The 17,934-nt window shown below is 43.7% G+C and overlaps 1 protein-coding gene across 10 annotated transcripts in view; it reads left to right on the top strand.

Annotated features, from left to right (window-relative positions):
- The window catches only part of postna (periostin, osteoblast specific factor a), a 92,781-nt gene extending 77,200 nt beyond the window's left edge, over positions 1-15,581 (top strand). The window contains exons 18-26 of one of the 10 annotated variants that reach the window (XM_036967319.1): positions 1,176-1,457; positions 2,088-2,153; positions 4,762-4,842; positions 11,105-11,158; positions 12,324-12,410; positions 12,984-13,007; positions 13,695-13,733; positions 14,316-14,418; positions 14,449-15,581. In XM_036967319.1, coding sequence (XP_036823214.1) covers positions 1,176-1,457; positions 2,088-2,153; positions 4,762-4,842; positions 11,105-11,158; positions 12,324-12,410; positions 12,984-13,007; positions 13,695-13,733; positions 14,316-14,418; positions 14,449-14,461 — 749 coding nt within the window. In that variant the 3' untranslated portion in view covers positions 14,462-15,581. Of the gene's footprint in view, positions 1-1,175; positions 1,458-2,087; positions 2,154-4,761; positions 4,843-11,104; positions 11,159-12,323; positions 12,411-12,983; positions 13,008-13,694; positions 13,734-13,950; positions 13,998-14,315 lie in introns of those variants that run through there. The other 9 variants (XM_036967317.1, XM_036967320.1, XM_036967318.1 and 6 more) reach the window with 9 other exon arrangements.
- The last annotated feature ends 2,353 nt before the right edge of the window (positions 15,582-17,934 follow it).

The raw sequence follows: 17,934 nt of genomic DNA, 5'->3' as shown, positions 1-17,934 counted from the left end.
GGTTAGGGTTAGGATAAGAGTTAAGGTTAGGACTAGGGTTAGGGTTAGGATAAGATTTAAGGTTAGGACTAGGGCTAGGGTTAGGATAAGATTTAAGGTTAGGACTAGGGTTAGGGTTGGGGTTAGTAGATTGTTATTTCAAAATAAAGCGTTAACCAGCACTGCCGTTTCACTGCATAAATATGGTAGCCCACAGCTGATGATAGTCTAGAATCAGTAACAACAAGGGGTTTTAGGGGTTCGAGGGGTTTGCTGTGTTCAAGGGGTTTGTGGTGTTCGAGGAGTTTGAGGGGTACGAGGGGTTTGAGGGGTTCGAGGGGTTTGAGGTGTTCAAGGGGTATGAGGTGTTTGAGGGGTTTGAGGTATTCAAGGGGTTTGAGGTGTTCGAGGGGTTTGAGGGGTAAGAGGGGTTCGAGGGGTTTGAGGGGTTCAAGGGGTTGATGTGTACAAGGGGTTTGAGGGGTTTGAGGTGTTCAAGGGGTTTGAGGGGTTTGAGGTGTTCAAGGGGTTTGAGGGGTTCGAGGGGTTTGAGGTGTTCAAGGGGTTTGAGGTGTTTGAGGTGTTCAAAGGGTTTGAGGGGTTTGAGGTGTTCAAGGGGTTTGAGGGGTTCAAGGGGTATGAGGTGTTGAGGGGTTTGAGGGGTTTGAGGTGTTCAAGGGGTTCGAGGGGTTTGAGGTGTTCAAGGGGTTTGAGGGGTTCGAGGTGTTCAAGGGGTTTGAGGGGTTCGAGGGGTTTGAGGTGTTCAAGGGGTTTGAGGGGTTTGAGGTGTTCAAGGGGTTTGAGGGGTTTGAGGTGTTCAAGGGGTTTGAGGGGTTTGAGGGGTTTGAGGGGTTTGAGGTGTTCAAGGGGTTCGATTGGTTTGAGGTGTTCAAGGGGGTTTGAGGGGTACGGGGGGTTTTAGGGGTTTTAGGGGTAGGAGGGGTTTTGGAATGGAGGAGATAGAAGGGGTCTAATGCATTGCCATGGATACTCGTAGGGACTCACTCAGGCAGATGCTGTTCTTTATCAACCTTTTGTATTTACAAATGGCTGTTTTCTAATCAATATATTTTTCACATTTACAATACATCAACACTTAGCGGAAAACTTACGCACCATCGTTTCTGGGAGGATATACCCACAGAAGCAGAGGTTTACTTCAAAAATATTGTATTCATCACTTTCTTTCTCTCCAGTGCCGGAAATTAAAGGAGAGCCAACTGTCACCAAGGTAACAAGGTTCATCGACGGCGAACCCACTATCACCAAGGTTACCAGGGTCATCGAGGGCGAACCCATTATCACCAAGTTTACTCGAGTCGTTGAGGGCGAGCCAACCTTCACCAAGGTGACAAGAGTCATCGAAACGGAACCCAGTTTAACCAAGGTGGTCATCGAGGGTGAGCCCACATTCACTACAGTGACCAGGGTGATCGAGGGAGAACCAAGCATCACAAAGGTCACCAGAGTTATTGAGAGTAAGTTTCATTATTAAACATTGGTGGATTGTGAGCTACTGGTGATTCACAGCTTGCCTTGGTCTTGGCTTGGAGCTACTGGTGATTCACAGCTTGCCTTGGTCTCGGCTTGGAGCTACTGGTGAGTCTCAGCTTGCCTTGGTCCTGGCTTGGAGCTACTGGTGATTCACAGCTTGCCTTGGTCTTGGCTTGGAGCTACTGGTGAGTCTCAGCTTGCCTTGGTCTTGGCTTGGAGCTACTGGTGAGTCTCAGCTTGCCTTGGTCCTGGCTTGGAGCTACTGGTGAGTCTCAGCTTGCCTTGGTCTTGGTCTGGTGTTTCAGTATTAGGTGGGTCAGAGTAACATTTGAAAATGTACATCACATTGCAGACAATTGGATGGTAACAGGTTAGAGTTTCCCTGTATTGTGAATAACATTGCTGTAAAAAAGAGTTGACCTTTCTCTCTCCATCTGTCTCTCTCTCAGGCTCGCTCTCTCTCAATGCAATTCAATTAAAGGGCTTTATGGCGTGGGAAACATAGCTTTACATTTCCAAAGCAAATGGAAACATTAGTAAACATATCTCTCTCTGTCTGTCTGTCTGTCTGTCTGTCTGTCTCTCTCTCCCTCCCCCTCTCTCCCACCTCATAGCTCACAGTGGTTCCTCAGATGGAGGGCTGGAGACTGACGGAGACATTAAGAGGATTCTGGAAGAAGGTCAGTAAAGATATCTTAATAGACTTCAATATATCTTAACATTAAATAGTATTAATATGTATTAATGTATAATAAAATATATTGATACTAATGTATGACAATAACATATTGAACAAATGTATGATAATAATATATTGAACAAATGTATGATAACAATATATTAATATTAATGTGTGATATTAATATATTGATTTTAATGTATGATAATAATACTGTATATTGATGTTAGTCTATGATATTAATATATTAATGCTAATGTATGATAAAAAATATATTGATATTAATGTATGATATTAATATATTTACCAATGTTCGATAATAATATATTAATATTAATATCTGATAATAATATGTTGGAATAAATATATGTATTTAAAAAAATCTATGCAGAAACGTAGTTCGGGTGACAGTGGAAAACACATCGCTCTCTATTATTACCAGTTTCGTTATTGAACATGTTCATCTCAGTTAGTGATGAATCTTACATACCACATGCCTAGGCTATGTGCATGTACACGTACAGTGGGGCAAAAAAGTATTTAGTCAGCTACCAAGTTCTCCCACTTAAAAAGCTGAGAGAGGCCTGTCATTTTCATCATAGGTACACTTCAACTATGACAGACAAAATGAGAAAAAAAATCCAAAAAATCACATTGTAAGATTTTTAATGAATTTATTTGCAAATTATGGTGGAAAATAAGTATTTGGTCAATAACAAAAGTTTATCTCAATACTTTGTTATATACCCTTTGTTGGCAATGACAGAGGTCAAATGTTTTCTGTAAGTCTTCACAAGGTTTTCACACACTGTTGCTGGTATTTTGGCCCATTCCTCCATGCAGATCTCCTCTAGAGCAGTGATGTTTTGGGGCTGTTGCTGGGCAACACGGACTTTCAACTCCCTCCAAAGATTTTCTATGGGGTTGAGATCTGGAGACTGGCTAGGCCACTCCAGGACCTTGAAATTCTTCTTACGAAGCCACTCCTTCGTTGCCCGGGCGGTGTGTTTGGGATCATTGTCATGCTGAAAGACTCAGCCACATTTCATCTTCAATGCCCTTGCTGATGGAAGGAGGTTTTCACTCAAAATCTCACGATACATGGCCCCATTCATTCTTTCCTTTACACGGATCAGTCGTCCTGGTCCCTTTGCAGAAAAACAGCCCCAAAGCATGATGTTTCCACCCCCAGGCTTCACAGTAGGTATGGTGTTCTTTGGATGCAACTCAGCATTATTTGTCCTCCAAACATGACGAGTTGAATTTTTACCCAAATTTTGGTTTCATCTGACCATATGACATTCTCCCAATCTTCTTCTGGATCATCCAAATGCTCTCTAGCAAACTTCAGACAGGCCTGGACATGTACTGGCTTAAGCAGGGGGACACGTCTGGCACTGCAGGATTTGAGTCCCTGGCGGCGTAGTGTGTTACTAATGGTAGGCTTTGTTACTTTGGTCCCAGCTCTCTGCAGGTCATTCACTAGGTCCATCCGTGTGGTTCTGGGATTTTTGCTCACCGTTCTTGTGATCATTTTGACCCCACGGGGTGAGATCTTGCTTGGAGCCCCAGATCGAGGGAGATTATCAGTGGTCTTGTATGTCTTCCATTTCCTAATAATTGTCTCCCACAGTTGATTTCTTCAAACCAAGCTGCTTACCTATTGCAGATTCAGTCTTCCCAGCATGGTGCAGGTCGACAATTTTGTTTCTGGTGTCCTTTGACAGCTCTTTGGTCTTGGCCATAGTGGAGTTTGGAGTGTGACTGTTTGAGGTTGTGGACAGGTGTCTTTTATACTGATAACAAGTTCAAACAGGTGCCATTAATACAGGTAATGAGTGGAGGACAGAGGAGCCTCTTAAAGAAGAAGTTACAGGTCTGTGAGAGCCAGAAATCTTGTTTGTTTGTAGGTGACCAAATACTTATTTTCCACCATAATTTGCAAATAAATTCATTAAAAATCCTACAATGTGATTTTTTGGATTTTTTTTCTCATTTTGTCTGTCATAGATGAAGTGTCTATGATGAAAATTACAGGCCTCTCTCATCTTTTTAAGTGGGAGAACTTGCACATTTGGTGGCTGACTAAATACTTTTTTGCCCCACTGTACTTGTCCACTGTATGTGGTGTGTTCCTGTAATCCATCACACTGAGTAGGTGCTATGTTCAAATGCTATGGAGGGGTTTAAACATTGGTACGTTTTCAAAAGCTCTTGGAAACTGTTGGTGAAGATGTTTCTGTTCCCGAAGATTAATGACTCGCTTGATGTTGGTCTACGTTCAATCAATCAACAATGTTTTCTTGTTACTATGAGGAATGTATTTGTTGAAGAATCTGACGCGCAGGTCACAATCTAACCATTCCTTCCTGTTTAGCACTTGATGTTTAATAAGAGATGACGTGTTGCGTTTAGACAACCAACAACCCAATAGAAGTCACAGTGTTGTACTACATCTGCGTGTCCAGGTTTACGCGACAAACCATCTCTAGCAGACGATAGAGCTCTGTGATCTGCCAATACTTTGGCGCAACAACGCAATTGTCTAACCAGCACCCCACAACTGCAGGATGTATGATGACTTTGCGATGTTTGGGTCCCATGATTAGAGGTGTCTAAGGTAAAGAAGTTTCTGGAGAGTGAGGTTCATATTCTCCAGGAGGAAGAGATCAAGAAACTCGTAGAGGGAGGTTAGTCGGTCGGAGATGTAAACAAGCAAACAAACAAAACAAATGACTTATGGGTGGCATGACAACCGCATGTATACCGTCACCCGTTTCCCCGGGCAACCAAAACGGCTACCTCTCCTTACAACCTCTCTTTGTAACAAGCATCCCATAGTATGAAAACTGATAGAGGTCCCGTCTGGCAACTTTTCTTTTTGAGGATTGTGAATATAAAGCCTGGACATTTTTATTTTATTTTTATTAGGGATAAATGATTTTATGAAGATTAAAGTTTCGGAAAATAAAAAGGCTATTATTCTTGAACTCAAAATGCTCCAAACTCTGCAGCTAATAACATTCATACACCTACAATATAATTTTTTATAGTATGATATATACAACACAGTTGAACTAATCAGATCCTAAACCCTGAAAACAAAGCAGTAAACCCAATCCAAAGACAAAAGATGAATGGTATTATCTGCTGTGAAGGGACCTCCTGCATGTGTCAGTCATCTAGATGATTCTGGGCTAATTGCACTGTGTTATGGCAGATTCACCCCTGCTCTTGGTAGCTAAGAGCAGATGTGTCCATTAAAACCCTGTTACTGTGATAAAGTAACAGGTAGATAGATATACCTCTTTCAGAGCATTGTTTTATTTTCTGAAGCAAGATCGTCCTAAAATTATAATCAATAAAATTGTATGCTAGGGTGTATCTGCCAAAAAAACACATTTGCAAGTCTCGGGAAGGGAATTGTTTGCCTCTTCTACCCTGTTGTTTTTTATTTTTATGTAAGGTTGTATTTTTTTTTGTCTGCAATATTCTCTGACTGAAATTGTCATGTATACATATTGATGCCTAATTATTCACGAGCCCATATCTAATTGGTGAAACAACCATTCTAGAAGGGACATTTTTATGGCGTTAATAATTTTACCATTATGACATATATAATCATTAAGAATGTGTCACAAATGGCATCAGATTCCCTATGAAGTGGACTACTTTGGACCAGAGCTATGGGCCCAGGACAAAAGAAGTGTATAAAATAATAATAATAAATAATCAATTCTACTTTTATATAATGAATAAGGTGCCATTTGAGACGCCATGTTGGTAATGGTACAAAGACGTTCCTCAAACAAAGCTCTATATGTATTCATATTAGATCATGTATTGGATAACCTCCATACACTACTTCAATATCTACACACTACTCCAACCTCCATACACTACTCCAACCTCAATACACTACTCCAACCTCCATACACTACTCCAACACTACTCCAACATCAATACACTACTCCAACCTCCAATACACTACTCCAACCACCATTCACTACTCCAAAATCCATACACTACTCCATACACTACTCCAACATCAATACACTACTCCAACCTCCATACACTACTCCAACATCTACTCCAACATCAATACACTACTCCAACCTCCATACACTATTCCAACACTACTCCAACATCAATACACTACTCCAACCTCCATACACTACTCCAACCTCAATACACTACTCCAACATCTACTCCAACATCAATACACTACTCCAACCTCCATACACTATTCCAACACTACTCCAACATCAATACACTACTCCAACCTCCATGCACTACTCCAACACTACTCCAACACCAATACACTACTCCAACCTCCAGGCACTACTCCAACACTACTCCAACACCAATACACTACTCCAACCTCCATATACTACTCCAACACTACTCCAACATCAATACACTACTACAACCTCCATACACTACTCCAACCTCCATATACTACTCCAACACTACTCCAACATCAATACACTACTCCAACCTCCATACACTACTCCAATCTCCATACACTACTCCAACACTACTCCAACCTCCATACACTACTCCAACCTCCATATACTACTCCAACACTACTCCAACATCAATACACTACTCCAACCTCCATACACTACTCCAATCTCCATACACTACTCCAACATCTACACACTACTCCAACACCAATACACTACTCCAACCTCCATATACTACTCCAACACTACTCCAACATCAATACACTACTCCAACCTCCATACACTACTCCAATCTCCATACACTACTCCAACATCTACACACTACTCCAACATCAATACACTACTCCAACATAAAATACACTACTACAACAACCATACACTACTCGAACATCTACACACTACTCCAACAACCATACACTACTCCAACAACCATACACTACTCCAACCTCCACACACTACTCCAACCTCCATACACTACTCCAACATCTACACACTACTCCAACATCAATACACTATATCAACAACCACACACTACTCCAACCTCCAAACACTACTCCAACCTCCACACACTACTCCAACCTCCACATACTACTCCAACATCTACACACTACTCCAACATCAATACACTACTCCAACCTCCATACACTCCATACACTACTCCAACATCTACACACTACATAAATACACTACTCCAACATCCAGACACTACTCCAACATCAATACACTACTCCAACATCAATACACTACTCCAACATCAATACACTACTCCAACCTCCACACACTACTCCAACCTCCACACACTTCTCCGACCTCCATACACTACTCCAACATCCCTACACTACTCCATATACTACTCCAACCTCCATACACTACTCAATATTAATACACTACTCCAACCACCATACACTACTTCAACCTCCACACACTACTCGAACCTCCACACACTACTCCAACATCAATACACTACTCCAACATCCACACACTACTCCAACCTCCACACACTACTTCAACCTCCACACACTACTCAAACCTCCACACACTACTCTAACCTCCACACACTACTCTAACCTCCACACACTACTCCAACATCTGTGCACTACTCCAACCTCCATACCCTACTCCAACCCCCATACACTACTCCAACCACCAAACACTACTCCAACCACCATACACTACTCCATACACTACTCCAACCTTCATGCAATACTCCAACATCCATAACCTACTCAGACCGCCATACAGTACTCCAAAATCCCTACACTACCCCATACACTACTCCACCCTCCACACACTACTCCATACACTACTCCATTATCAATACACTACTCCATATACTACTCCAATGTCAATACACTACTCCATATACTACTCCAATATCAATACACTACTCCATATACTACTCCAATATCAATACACTACTCCATATACTACTCCAATATCAATACACTACTCCATATACTACTCCAATGTTAATACACTACTCCATATACTACTCCAATATCAATACACTACTCCATATACTACTCCAATGTCAATACACTACTCCATATACTACTCCAATATCAATACACTACTCCATATACTACTCCAATGTCAATACACTACTCCATATACTACTCCAATATCAATACACTACTCCATATACTACTCCAATGTCAATACACTACTCCATATACTACTCCAATATCAATACACTACTCCATATACTACTCCAACCACCATACACTACTCCATACACTACTCCATACACTACTCCATACACTACTCCATTATCAATACACTACTCCATATACTACTCCAATGTTAATACACTACTCCAACCACCATACACTACTCCAACCTCCATACACTACTCCATACACTACTCTAACATCTGTGCACTACTCCGACCTCCATACACTACACCATACACTACTCCAACCACCATACACTACTCCAACCTCCATACAATACTCCAACCACCATACACTACTCCATACACTACTCCATACACTACTCCATACACTACTCCATTATCAATACACTACTCCATATACTACTCCAATGTTAATACACTACTCCAACCACCATACACTACTCCAACCTCCATACACTACTCCATACACTACTCTAACATCTGTGCACTACTCCGACCTCCATACACTACACCATACACTACTCCAACCACCATACACTACTCCAACCTCCATACAATACTCCAACCACCATACACTACTCCAACCTCCATACACTACTACAACATCCGCACACTATTCCAACCTCTATACACTGCTCCATACACTACTCCAACCTCCATACACTACTCCAACCACCATACACTACTCCAACCTTCATACAATACTCCAACCACCATACACTACTCCAACCACCATTCACTACTCCAAAATCCATGCATTACCTCATACACTACTCCAACCACCACACACTACTCCATACACTACTCCGACCTCCATACACTACTCCATACACTACTCCAACCACCATGCACTACCCCATACACTACTCCAACCACCATGCACTACTCTATACACTACCCCATACACTACTCCAACCTCCATACACTACTCCATGCACTACTCCAACCACCACAGACTACTCCAACCACCACAGACTACTCCAACCACCACACACTACTCCAGCCTCCATACTCTTACTCCATACACTACTCCGACCTCCATACACTACTCCATACACTACTCTAACTACCATGCACTACTCCATTCACTACCCAATGCACTACTCCAACCTCCATACACTACTCCAACCTCCATACTCCGTCTGTCTGTCTGTATGTCTGTCTGTCTGTAAGGCTATGTGCTTGTATCACTTCTGCTCTGATGGGTAATGGTGCCTGTTGTAAATTCTGAATGGATTGGTCCAATTCTGTAACGGTGGGGTGTGTTTGTATGTGCGTGCGGTGGTGGACTAGCAAGCATAGCCAGGTGTGTTTGCGGTGGTGGACTAGGAGGCATAGCCAGGTGTGTTAGCGGTGGTGGACTAGGAGGCATAGCCAGGTGTGTTAGCGGTGGTGGACTAGGAGGCATAGCCAGGTGTGTTAGCGGTGGTGGACTAGAAGGCATAGCCAGGTGTGTGTGCTAGTGGTGGTGGACTAGGAGGCAAAGCCAGGTGTGTGTGTGTTAGAGGTGGTGGACTAGGAGGCGTAGTCAGGTGTGTTAGCGGTGGTGGACTAGGAGTCATAGCCAGGTGTGTTAGCGGTGGTGGACTAGGAGGCATAGCCAGGTGTGTTAGCGGTGGTGGACTAGGAGGCATAGCCAGGTGTGTGTGTGTTAGCGGTGGTGGACTAGGAGGCATAGCCAGGTGTGTGTGTTAGTGTTGGTGGACTAGGAGGCATAGCCAGGTGTGTGTGTGTTAGTGGTGGTGGACTAGGAGGCATAGCCAGGTGTGTTAGCGGTGGTGGACTAGAAAGCATAGCCAGGTGTGTTAGCGTTGGTGGACTAGGAGGCATAGCCAGGTGTGTGTGTTAGTGTTGGTGGACTAGGAGGCATATCCAGGTGTGTGTGTGTTAGCGTTGGTGGACTAGGAGGCATAGCCAGGTGTGTTAGCGGTGGTGGACTAGGAGGCATAGCCAGGTGTGTTAGCGGTGGTGGACTAGGAGGCATAGCCAGGTGTGTTAGCGGTGGTGGACTAGGACGCATAGCCAGGTGTGTGTGTTAGTGGTGGTGAAGTAGGAGGCATAGCCAGGTGTGTGTGTTAGCGGTGGTGGACTAGGAGGCATAGCCAGGTGTGTTAGCGGTGGTGGACTAGGAGGCATAGCCAGGTGTGTTAGCGGTGGTGGACTAGGAGGCATAGCCAGGTGTGTTAGCGGTGGTGGACTAGGAGGCATAGCCAGGTGTGTGTGTTAGTGGTGGTGGACTAGGAGGCAAAGCCAGGTGTGTGTGTGTTAGCGGTGGTGGACTAGGAGGCATAGCCAGGTGTGTTAGCGGTGGTGGACTAGGAGGCATAGCCAGGTGTGTTAGCGGTGGTGGACTAGGAGGCATAGCCAGGTGTGTGTGTTAGTGGTGGTGGACTAGGAGGCATAGCCAGATATGTGTGTGTTAGCGGTGGTGGACTAGGAGGCATAGCCAGGTGTGTTAGCGGTGGTGGACTAGGAGGCATAGCCAGGTGTGTGTGTTAGTGGTGGTGGACTAGGAGGCATAGCCAGGTGTGTTAGCGGTGGTGGACTAGGAGGCATAGCTAGGTGTGTTAGTGGTGGTGGACTAGGAGGCATAGCCAGGTGTGTTAGCTGTGGTGGACTAGGAGGCATAGCCAGGTGTGTTATCGGTGGTGGACTAGGAGGCATAGCCAGGTGTGTGTGTTAGTGGTGGTGGACTAGGAGGCATAGCCAGGTGTGTGTGTTAGCGGTGGTGGACTTGGAGGCATAGCCATGTCTGTGTGTACTGTATCTGTCTGTATGTCAGTACATGTTGTTTAGTCATTACATGACTTCAACACCCCTCCACCCCTCTCCACTGTCACTCTTAAGGTGCAACCGGATACACAACGGTCACCAAGCTCATCGAGCCTCAGGTCATTGAGGGTAAGGCCACCTTAAATATCTCATCTCTATCTCATCTCTATCCTCTCCTCTTATAAATGCGTAATAGTTCCTTGCTCGGTCAGGAGACATCAACATAGCCGTTAACCCTTCAGTGTTTGCAGATATGAAGAAAGTCAGATACAGGTTTTAACCAAAATGGCGGAAAGTTCCATGTTGGATTGTGAAGTGGAGTCATCAAATCAAATCAAATCAAATGTATTTATATAGCCCTTTGTACATCAGCTGAGATCTCAAAGTGCTGTACAGAAACCCAGCCTAAAACCCCAAACAGCAAGCAATGCAGGTGTGGCTAGGAAAAACTCCCTAGAAAGGCCAAAACCTAGGAAGAAACCTAGAGAGGAACTAGGCTATGTGGGGTGGCCAGTCCTCTTCTGGATGTGCCGGGTGGAGATTATAACAGAACATGGCCAAGATGTTCAAATGTTCATAAATGACCAGCATGGTCCAATAATAATAAGGCAGAACAGTTGAAACTGGAGCAGCAGCACGGCCAGGTGGACTGGGGACAGCAAGGAGTCATCATGTCAGGTAAGTCCTGAGGCATGGTCCTAGGGCTCAGGTCCTCCGAGAGAGAGAAAGAAAGAGAGAATTAGAGAGAATTAGAGAGAGCACACTTAAATTCACACAGGACACCGAATAGGACAGGAGAAGTACTCCAGATATAACAAACTGACCCTAGCCCCCCGACACATAAACTACTGCAGCATAAATACTGGAGGCTGAGACAGGAGGGGTCAGGAGACACTGTGGCCCCATCCGAGGACACCCCCGGACAGGGCCAAACAGGAAGGATATAACCCCACCCACTTTGCCAAAGCACAGCCCCCACACCACTAGAGGGATATCTTCAACCACCAACTTATCATCCTGAGACAAGGCTGAGTATAGCCCACAAAGATCTCCGCCACGGCACAACCCAAGGGGGGGGGGTTGTGCTAACAAACCTGACTTCTTCAGATCTGCAAAGACTAAAGGGACAGTAGGGTATAAGACCAGGACTAGGGGTCTGTATTCTACAGTAGGATATAAGACCAGGACTAGGGTCTGTTTCTGTAGTGGAACCTTTATCCTACAATATGAAACTGTATCTGTGGATCCACGAATCCTCCATTTTGAGTCTAACAGCTCCATTTTCCTTCCGCAGGCCCAGATTTCGCTAAGATCACCACCATTCACGGCAACCCGGAAATGATTGCCCAAGAGTCAGAGAGGATCACCAAACTAATCCAAGGTCAGAACCTAATTTGAGATAAAGAAAGTTTTCTGGCCTTAAAACAAGTCCTAATCAAATCACCAGAGCGTTGTTTAATCTCTGTCTACCATCTCTGTTAATTATCTCTGTAAACCACCTCTGTTTAGCATCTCTGTTTACCATCTCTGTTAACTGTTAAACCTAAACACACAATGCAATAACACAATTAGCTATGCAAGATGTCTTGACACTTGGGTATTCTGCAGCTCAAATACACATTTTAAGTTGCTATTGGCATTTTTGCATTGTGTGCTTGCATAAAATATAGATTAGGATTTAGGCGATTAGGTAATTTACTGTTATCTCTCTCTATACATGGAGGCAACAGGGGGCAGTTTGAGTAATGGATTGTTATCTCTCTCTCTCTCTCTCTGTCTCTCTCTCCGTCTCTCTCTCTTTCTCTCTGTCTCTCTCCGTGTCTCTCTCTCTCTCTCTCTCTCTCTCTCTCTGTCTCTCTCTGTGTCTCTCTCTCTCTATTTCTCTGTCTCCCTCTTTATTTCTCTCTCTCTCTATTTCTCTATTTCTCTCTCTCTGTCTCTGTCTCTCTCTCAGATGGAGGCAGTAAAGGTGCCCCAGGTAAATAAATAGATGACAACACACTCTCTCTCTCACAACACACACAGAGGTGGAAAAAGTACTCGATTGTCATACCTGATATTTAACAAACCACTTTTTTTCATCACGTTATACTCACTTAATGTATATCTCTATGTTAAACATCTCTATTAACTACCTCTGTTAAATATCTCTGTTAAACATCTCTGTTATACTCACGTAATGTATATCTCTATGTTAAACATCTCTATTAACTACCTCTGTTAAATATCTCTGTTAAACATCTGTGTTATACTCACTTAATGTATATCTCGCTGTTAAACATCTCTGTTAACCACCTCGGTTAAACATCTCTGTTAAACATCTCTGTTATACTCACGTAATGTATATCTCTATGTTAAACATCTCTATTAACTACCTCTGCTAAATATCTCTGTTAAACATCTCTGTTATACTCACGTAATGTATATCTTGATGTTAAACATCTCTGTTAACCACCTCTGTTAATCACCTGTGTTAACAATCTCTGTTTACCATCTCTGTTAAGCCTAAACACACAATGCAAAAATACAATTAGCTATGCTCGATGTCTTCCCTGCAAAGCATTGCACATTTTGGGCTCCACACTTTTGGGTATACTGCAGCGCAAATATGGGACAGTTTGAGTAATGGAGTGTTCTCTCTCTCTCTCTCTGTCTCTCTCTACAGATGGAGGCAGTAAGGGTGCCCCGGCCAAAAGATCCCCAGGTAAATAAATAGATGACAACACACTCTCTCTCTCTCTCTCTCTCTCTCTCTCTCTCCGTCTCTCTCTCTTTCTCTCTCTCTCTATTTCTCTCTCTCTCTCTCTCTCTCTCTCTCTCTCTCTCTCTCTCTCCGTCTCTCTCTCTCTTTCTCTCTCTCTCTCTGTCTCTCTCTCTTTCTCTCTGTCTCTCTCCGTGTCTCTCTCTCTCTATATATACAGATGGAGGCAGTAAGGGTGCCCCAGGTAAATAAATAGATGACAACACACTCTCTCTCTCACAACACACACAGAGGTTGAAAAAGTACTCAATTGTCATACTTGAGCAAAAGAAAAGATACCTTTTATATAAAATGATTTGAGTAAAAGTGAAAGTAACCCAGTAAGATTCTTCTTGAGTAAAAGTCCCTTCCTCGATCATCTCCCGGTCTCTTTACTGTTTCTCTTTTCATCTTGTTTTGTTTTTCTGTCGCAACGTTATCCTTTCTTTCGCTCTCTTCTTCCTGTTTCTATCATTTTCTTCTTCACTCCTTTCTACTCTCGTTCTCCTCATGGTTCCCTTTGTCTCTCCGTCTCCTTTTCTAAAGCTGGTGTTAGGAGGAGGAAGGCAAGGCTGGTGAGACGCCACAACAACCAAAACCCACGTCCGGCCCTGACCCGTCCAAACCAGCTAAGACCAGTCCAGACCAGTTCAAACCAGCTAAGACCAGTCCAGACCAGTCCAAACCAGTAAGGACCAGTCCAGACCAGTCCAAACCACACCAGCCCTGCAGGAATCCATTTCCAGATCATTATTGAGGCACAGCAAGGAACACAACAACACTTTCTATGTTCCCTTGATGGGAAAAGAGAAAGTATGAAAACATGTCTGTTTGAAAAGATGTTGATAATACTTATTTTCAAACTATTTTGTTCTCTGGGCAGAGGTGAATAATGAACTTAACCTACAGTAGAGTGAAACAACTGGACCAATGGTGTCGGACATGATGTGTTTTAACAATGCTAAGATAATCGGTGTTCCTACATGATGTGTTTTAACAATGCTAAGATAATCGGTGTTCCTACATGATGTGTTTTAACAATGCTAAGATAATCGGTGTTCCTACATGATGTGTTTTAACGATGCTAAGATAATCGGTGTTCCTACATGATGTGTTTTAACAATGCTAAGATAATCGGTGTTCCTACATGATGTGTTTTAACAATGCTAAGATAATCGGTGTTCCTACATGATGTGTTCTAATAATGCTAAGATAATCCGTTTTCTTACTTGTAAGTAATATTTGAATGCAAGGACATGTACTTTTAATAACTTTTATGAACTTTTACTGTGGTGCAGATGAGGTAGAAGGTTTGAAATAATATTTCTACAACGGAAAGATGATGATGTTTGTTAGTTTTTTTTGCTCAGTTTAGTTTAATTGATGGCTTGATCTGGAAGACATTTTGTATGTTTTATAATGGTGCTGGCATTCTGTATTACGGATTAATCTTGACCAATAGGAATGAAGCATTGTGTATTATGGATGCATCTCAACCAATAGGAACTAAGCATACTATTACAAATGCATCTCAACCAATAGGAACTATGCAATACTAATGCTGTACGTTATCTAAACTTAATTAACAACCAACCAAACAGAATCCTGTTTCGATAGTTTAGTTCCGTATCAGAATGGATTATTTTCTGATTTCCTGTTTTAATTGGTTTGTGTTGATCTTTTAGCGAGGCTTCCTGCTGTTAGAACTGTTGATGTTCAGCTGTACCATTATACCTTTGCAATCTATGCACCTTTTTACCTCTGTGTCGTTTTGAAAATAAATGTTCAATAAAAGTTACAGTTGAATGTGAAGATCTTCTTGGTTTTTTTATCATACCGGTACGTTTGGTCATATAAGATCAATTCTGGAAATCCTGGTTGGGAAGAATTCGGATTCCTTGCCTATTTCCTCATGATTAAAACAAATTTGTATTTCTGGAAAAACTGGGAATTATGGGAAACCTAAAGACAAGGCTCTAATGTCGGCTCTGTGAACACACTTGAATCATCTGACTAAGGGACAAGAGAGGACAGAGACTAGTCCCAGTGTTTACCATGAGTGTTATCTTAGTGAACGTCAGGGAAATCGCCTTTAAAAGGCACGTTGTCGACAGTGCGGTGCGCTTGATGACATTGTGCAATTGATTGAATCCTGCCTTGGACAGGCTTCACATGCTCTTGGAACCCTGTGACATCACTCTGCTCGGGACCTTGTGACATCAGTCTCCTCGGAGTCAAAACTTCAGACTCCGACGACATGACGTGAGAAATAGCAGCAGATCATCAAAGCATTATGAAAACCACTGGTAGATGCTTTGTGTCTTTCATCACTGGTAGAGGCTTTGTGTCTGTCATCACTGGCAGAGGCTTTGTGTCTGTCATCACTGGCAGAGGCTTTGTGTCTTTCATCACTGGTAGAGGCTTTGTGTCTGTCATCACTGGCAGAGGCTTTGTGTCTGTCATCACTGGTAGATGCTTTGTGTCTGTCATCACTGGTAGAGGCTTTGTGTCTGTCATCACTGGTAGAGGCTTTGTGTCTGTCATCACTGGCAGAGGCTTTGTGTCTGTCATCACTGGTAGAGGCTTTGTGTCTGTCATCACTGGCAGAGGCTTTGTGTCTGTCATCACTGGTAGAGGCTTTGTGTCTGTCATCACTGGCAGAGGCTTTGTGTCTGTCATCACTGGCAGAGGCTTTGTGTCTGTCATCACCGGCAGAGGCTTTGTGTCTGTCATCACTGGTAGAGGCTTTGTGTCTGTCATCACCGGCAGAGGCTTTGCGTCTGTCATCACTGGCAGAGGCTTTGTGTCTGTCATCACTGGTAGAGGCTTTGTGTCTGTCATCACTGGCAGAGGCTTTGTGTCTGTTATCACTGGCAGAGGCTTTGTGTCTGTTATCACTGGTAGTTGCTTTGTGTCTGTCATCACGGGCAGATGCTTTGTGTCTGTCATCACTGGCAGAGGCTTTGTGTCTGTCATCACTGGCAGAGGCTTTGTGTCATCACTGGCAGAGGCTTTGTGTCTGTTATCACTGGTAGATGCTTTGTGTCTTTCATCACTGGCAGAGGCTTTGTGTCTGTCATCACTGGCAGAGGCTTTGTGTCTGTCATCACTGGCAGAGGCTTTGTGTCTGTCATCACTGGTAGAGGCTTTGTGTCTGTCATCACTGGCAGAGGCTTTGTGTCTGTCATCACTGGTAGATGCTTTGTGTCTGTCATCACTGGTAGAGGCTTTGTGTCTGTCATCACTGGCAGAGGCTTTGTGTCTGTCATCACTGGTAGAGGCTTTGTGTCTGTCATCACTGGCAGAGGCTTTGTGTCTGTCATCACTGGCAGAGGCTTTGTGTCTGTCATCACTGGTAGAGGCTTTGTGTCTGTCATCACTGGCAGAGGCTTTGTGTCTGTCATCACTGGTAGAGGCTTTGTGTCTGTCATCACTGTTAGAGGCTTTGTGTCTGTCATCACTGGCAGAGGCTTTGTGTCTGTCATCACTGGTAGAGGCTTTGTGTCTGTCATCACTGGCAGAGGCTTTGTGTCATCACTGGCAGAGGCTTTGTGTCTGTCATCACTGGCAGAGGCTTTGTGTCTGTTATCACTGGCAGAGGCTTTGTGTCTGTTATCACTGGTAGATGCTTTGTGTCTGTCATCACTGGCAGAGGCTTTGTGTCTGTCATCACTGGCAGAGGCTTTGTGTCTGTCATCACTGGCAGAGGCTTTGTGTCATCACTGGCAGAGGCTTTGTGTCTGTTATCACTGGTAGATGCTTTGTGTCTTTCATCACTGGCAGAGGCTTTGTGTCTGTCATCACTGGCAGAGGCTTTGTGTCTGTCATCACTGGCAGAGGCTTTGTGTCTGTCATCACTGGTAGAGGCTTTGTGTCTGTCATCACTGGCAGAGGCTTTGTGTCTGTCATCACTGGTAGATGCTTTGTGTCTGTCATCACTGGTAGAGGCTTTGTGTCTGTCATCACTGGCAGAGGCTTTGTGTCTGTCATCACTGGTAGAGGCTTTGTGTCTGTCATCACTGGCAGAGGCTTTGTGTCTGTCATCACTGGCAGAGGCTTTGTGTCTGTCATCACTGGTAGAGGCTTTGTGTCTGTCATCACTGGCAGAGGCTTTGTGTCTGTCATCACTGGTAGAGGCTTTGTGTCTGTCATCACTGGTAGAGGC

This window comes from Oncorhynchus mykiss, chromosome Y (genome assembly GCF_013265735.2).
Source record: "Oncorhynchus mykiss isolate Arlee chromosome Y, USDA_OmykA_1.1, whole genome shotgun sequence".
NCBI classification, from domain to species: domain Eukaryota; kingdom Metazoa; phylum Chordata; class Actinopteri; order Salmoniformes; family Salmonidae; genus Oncorhynchus; species Oncorhynchus mykiss.
This window is presented reverse-complemented; position numbering and strand designations above follow the sequence as displayed.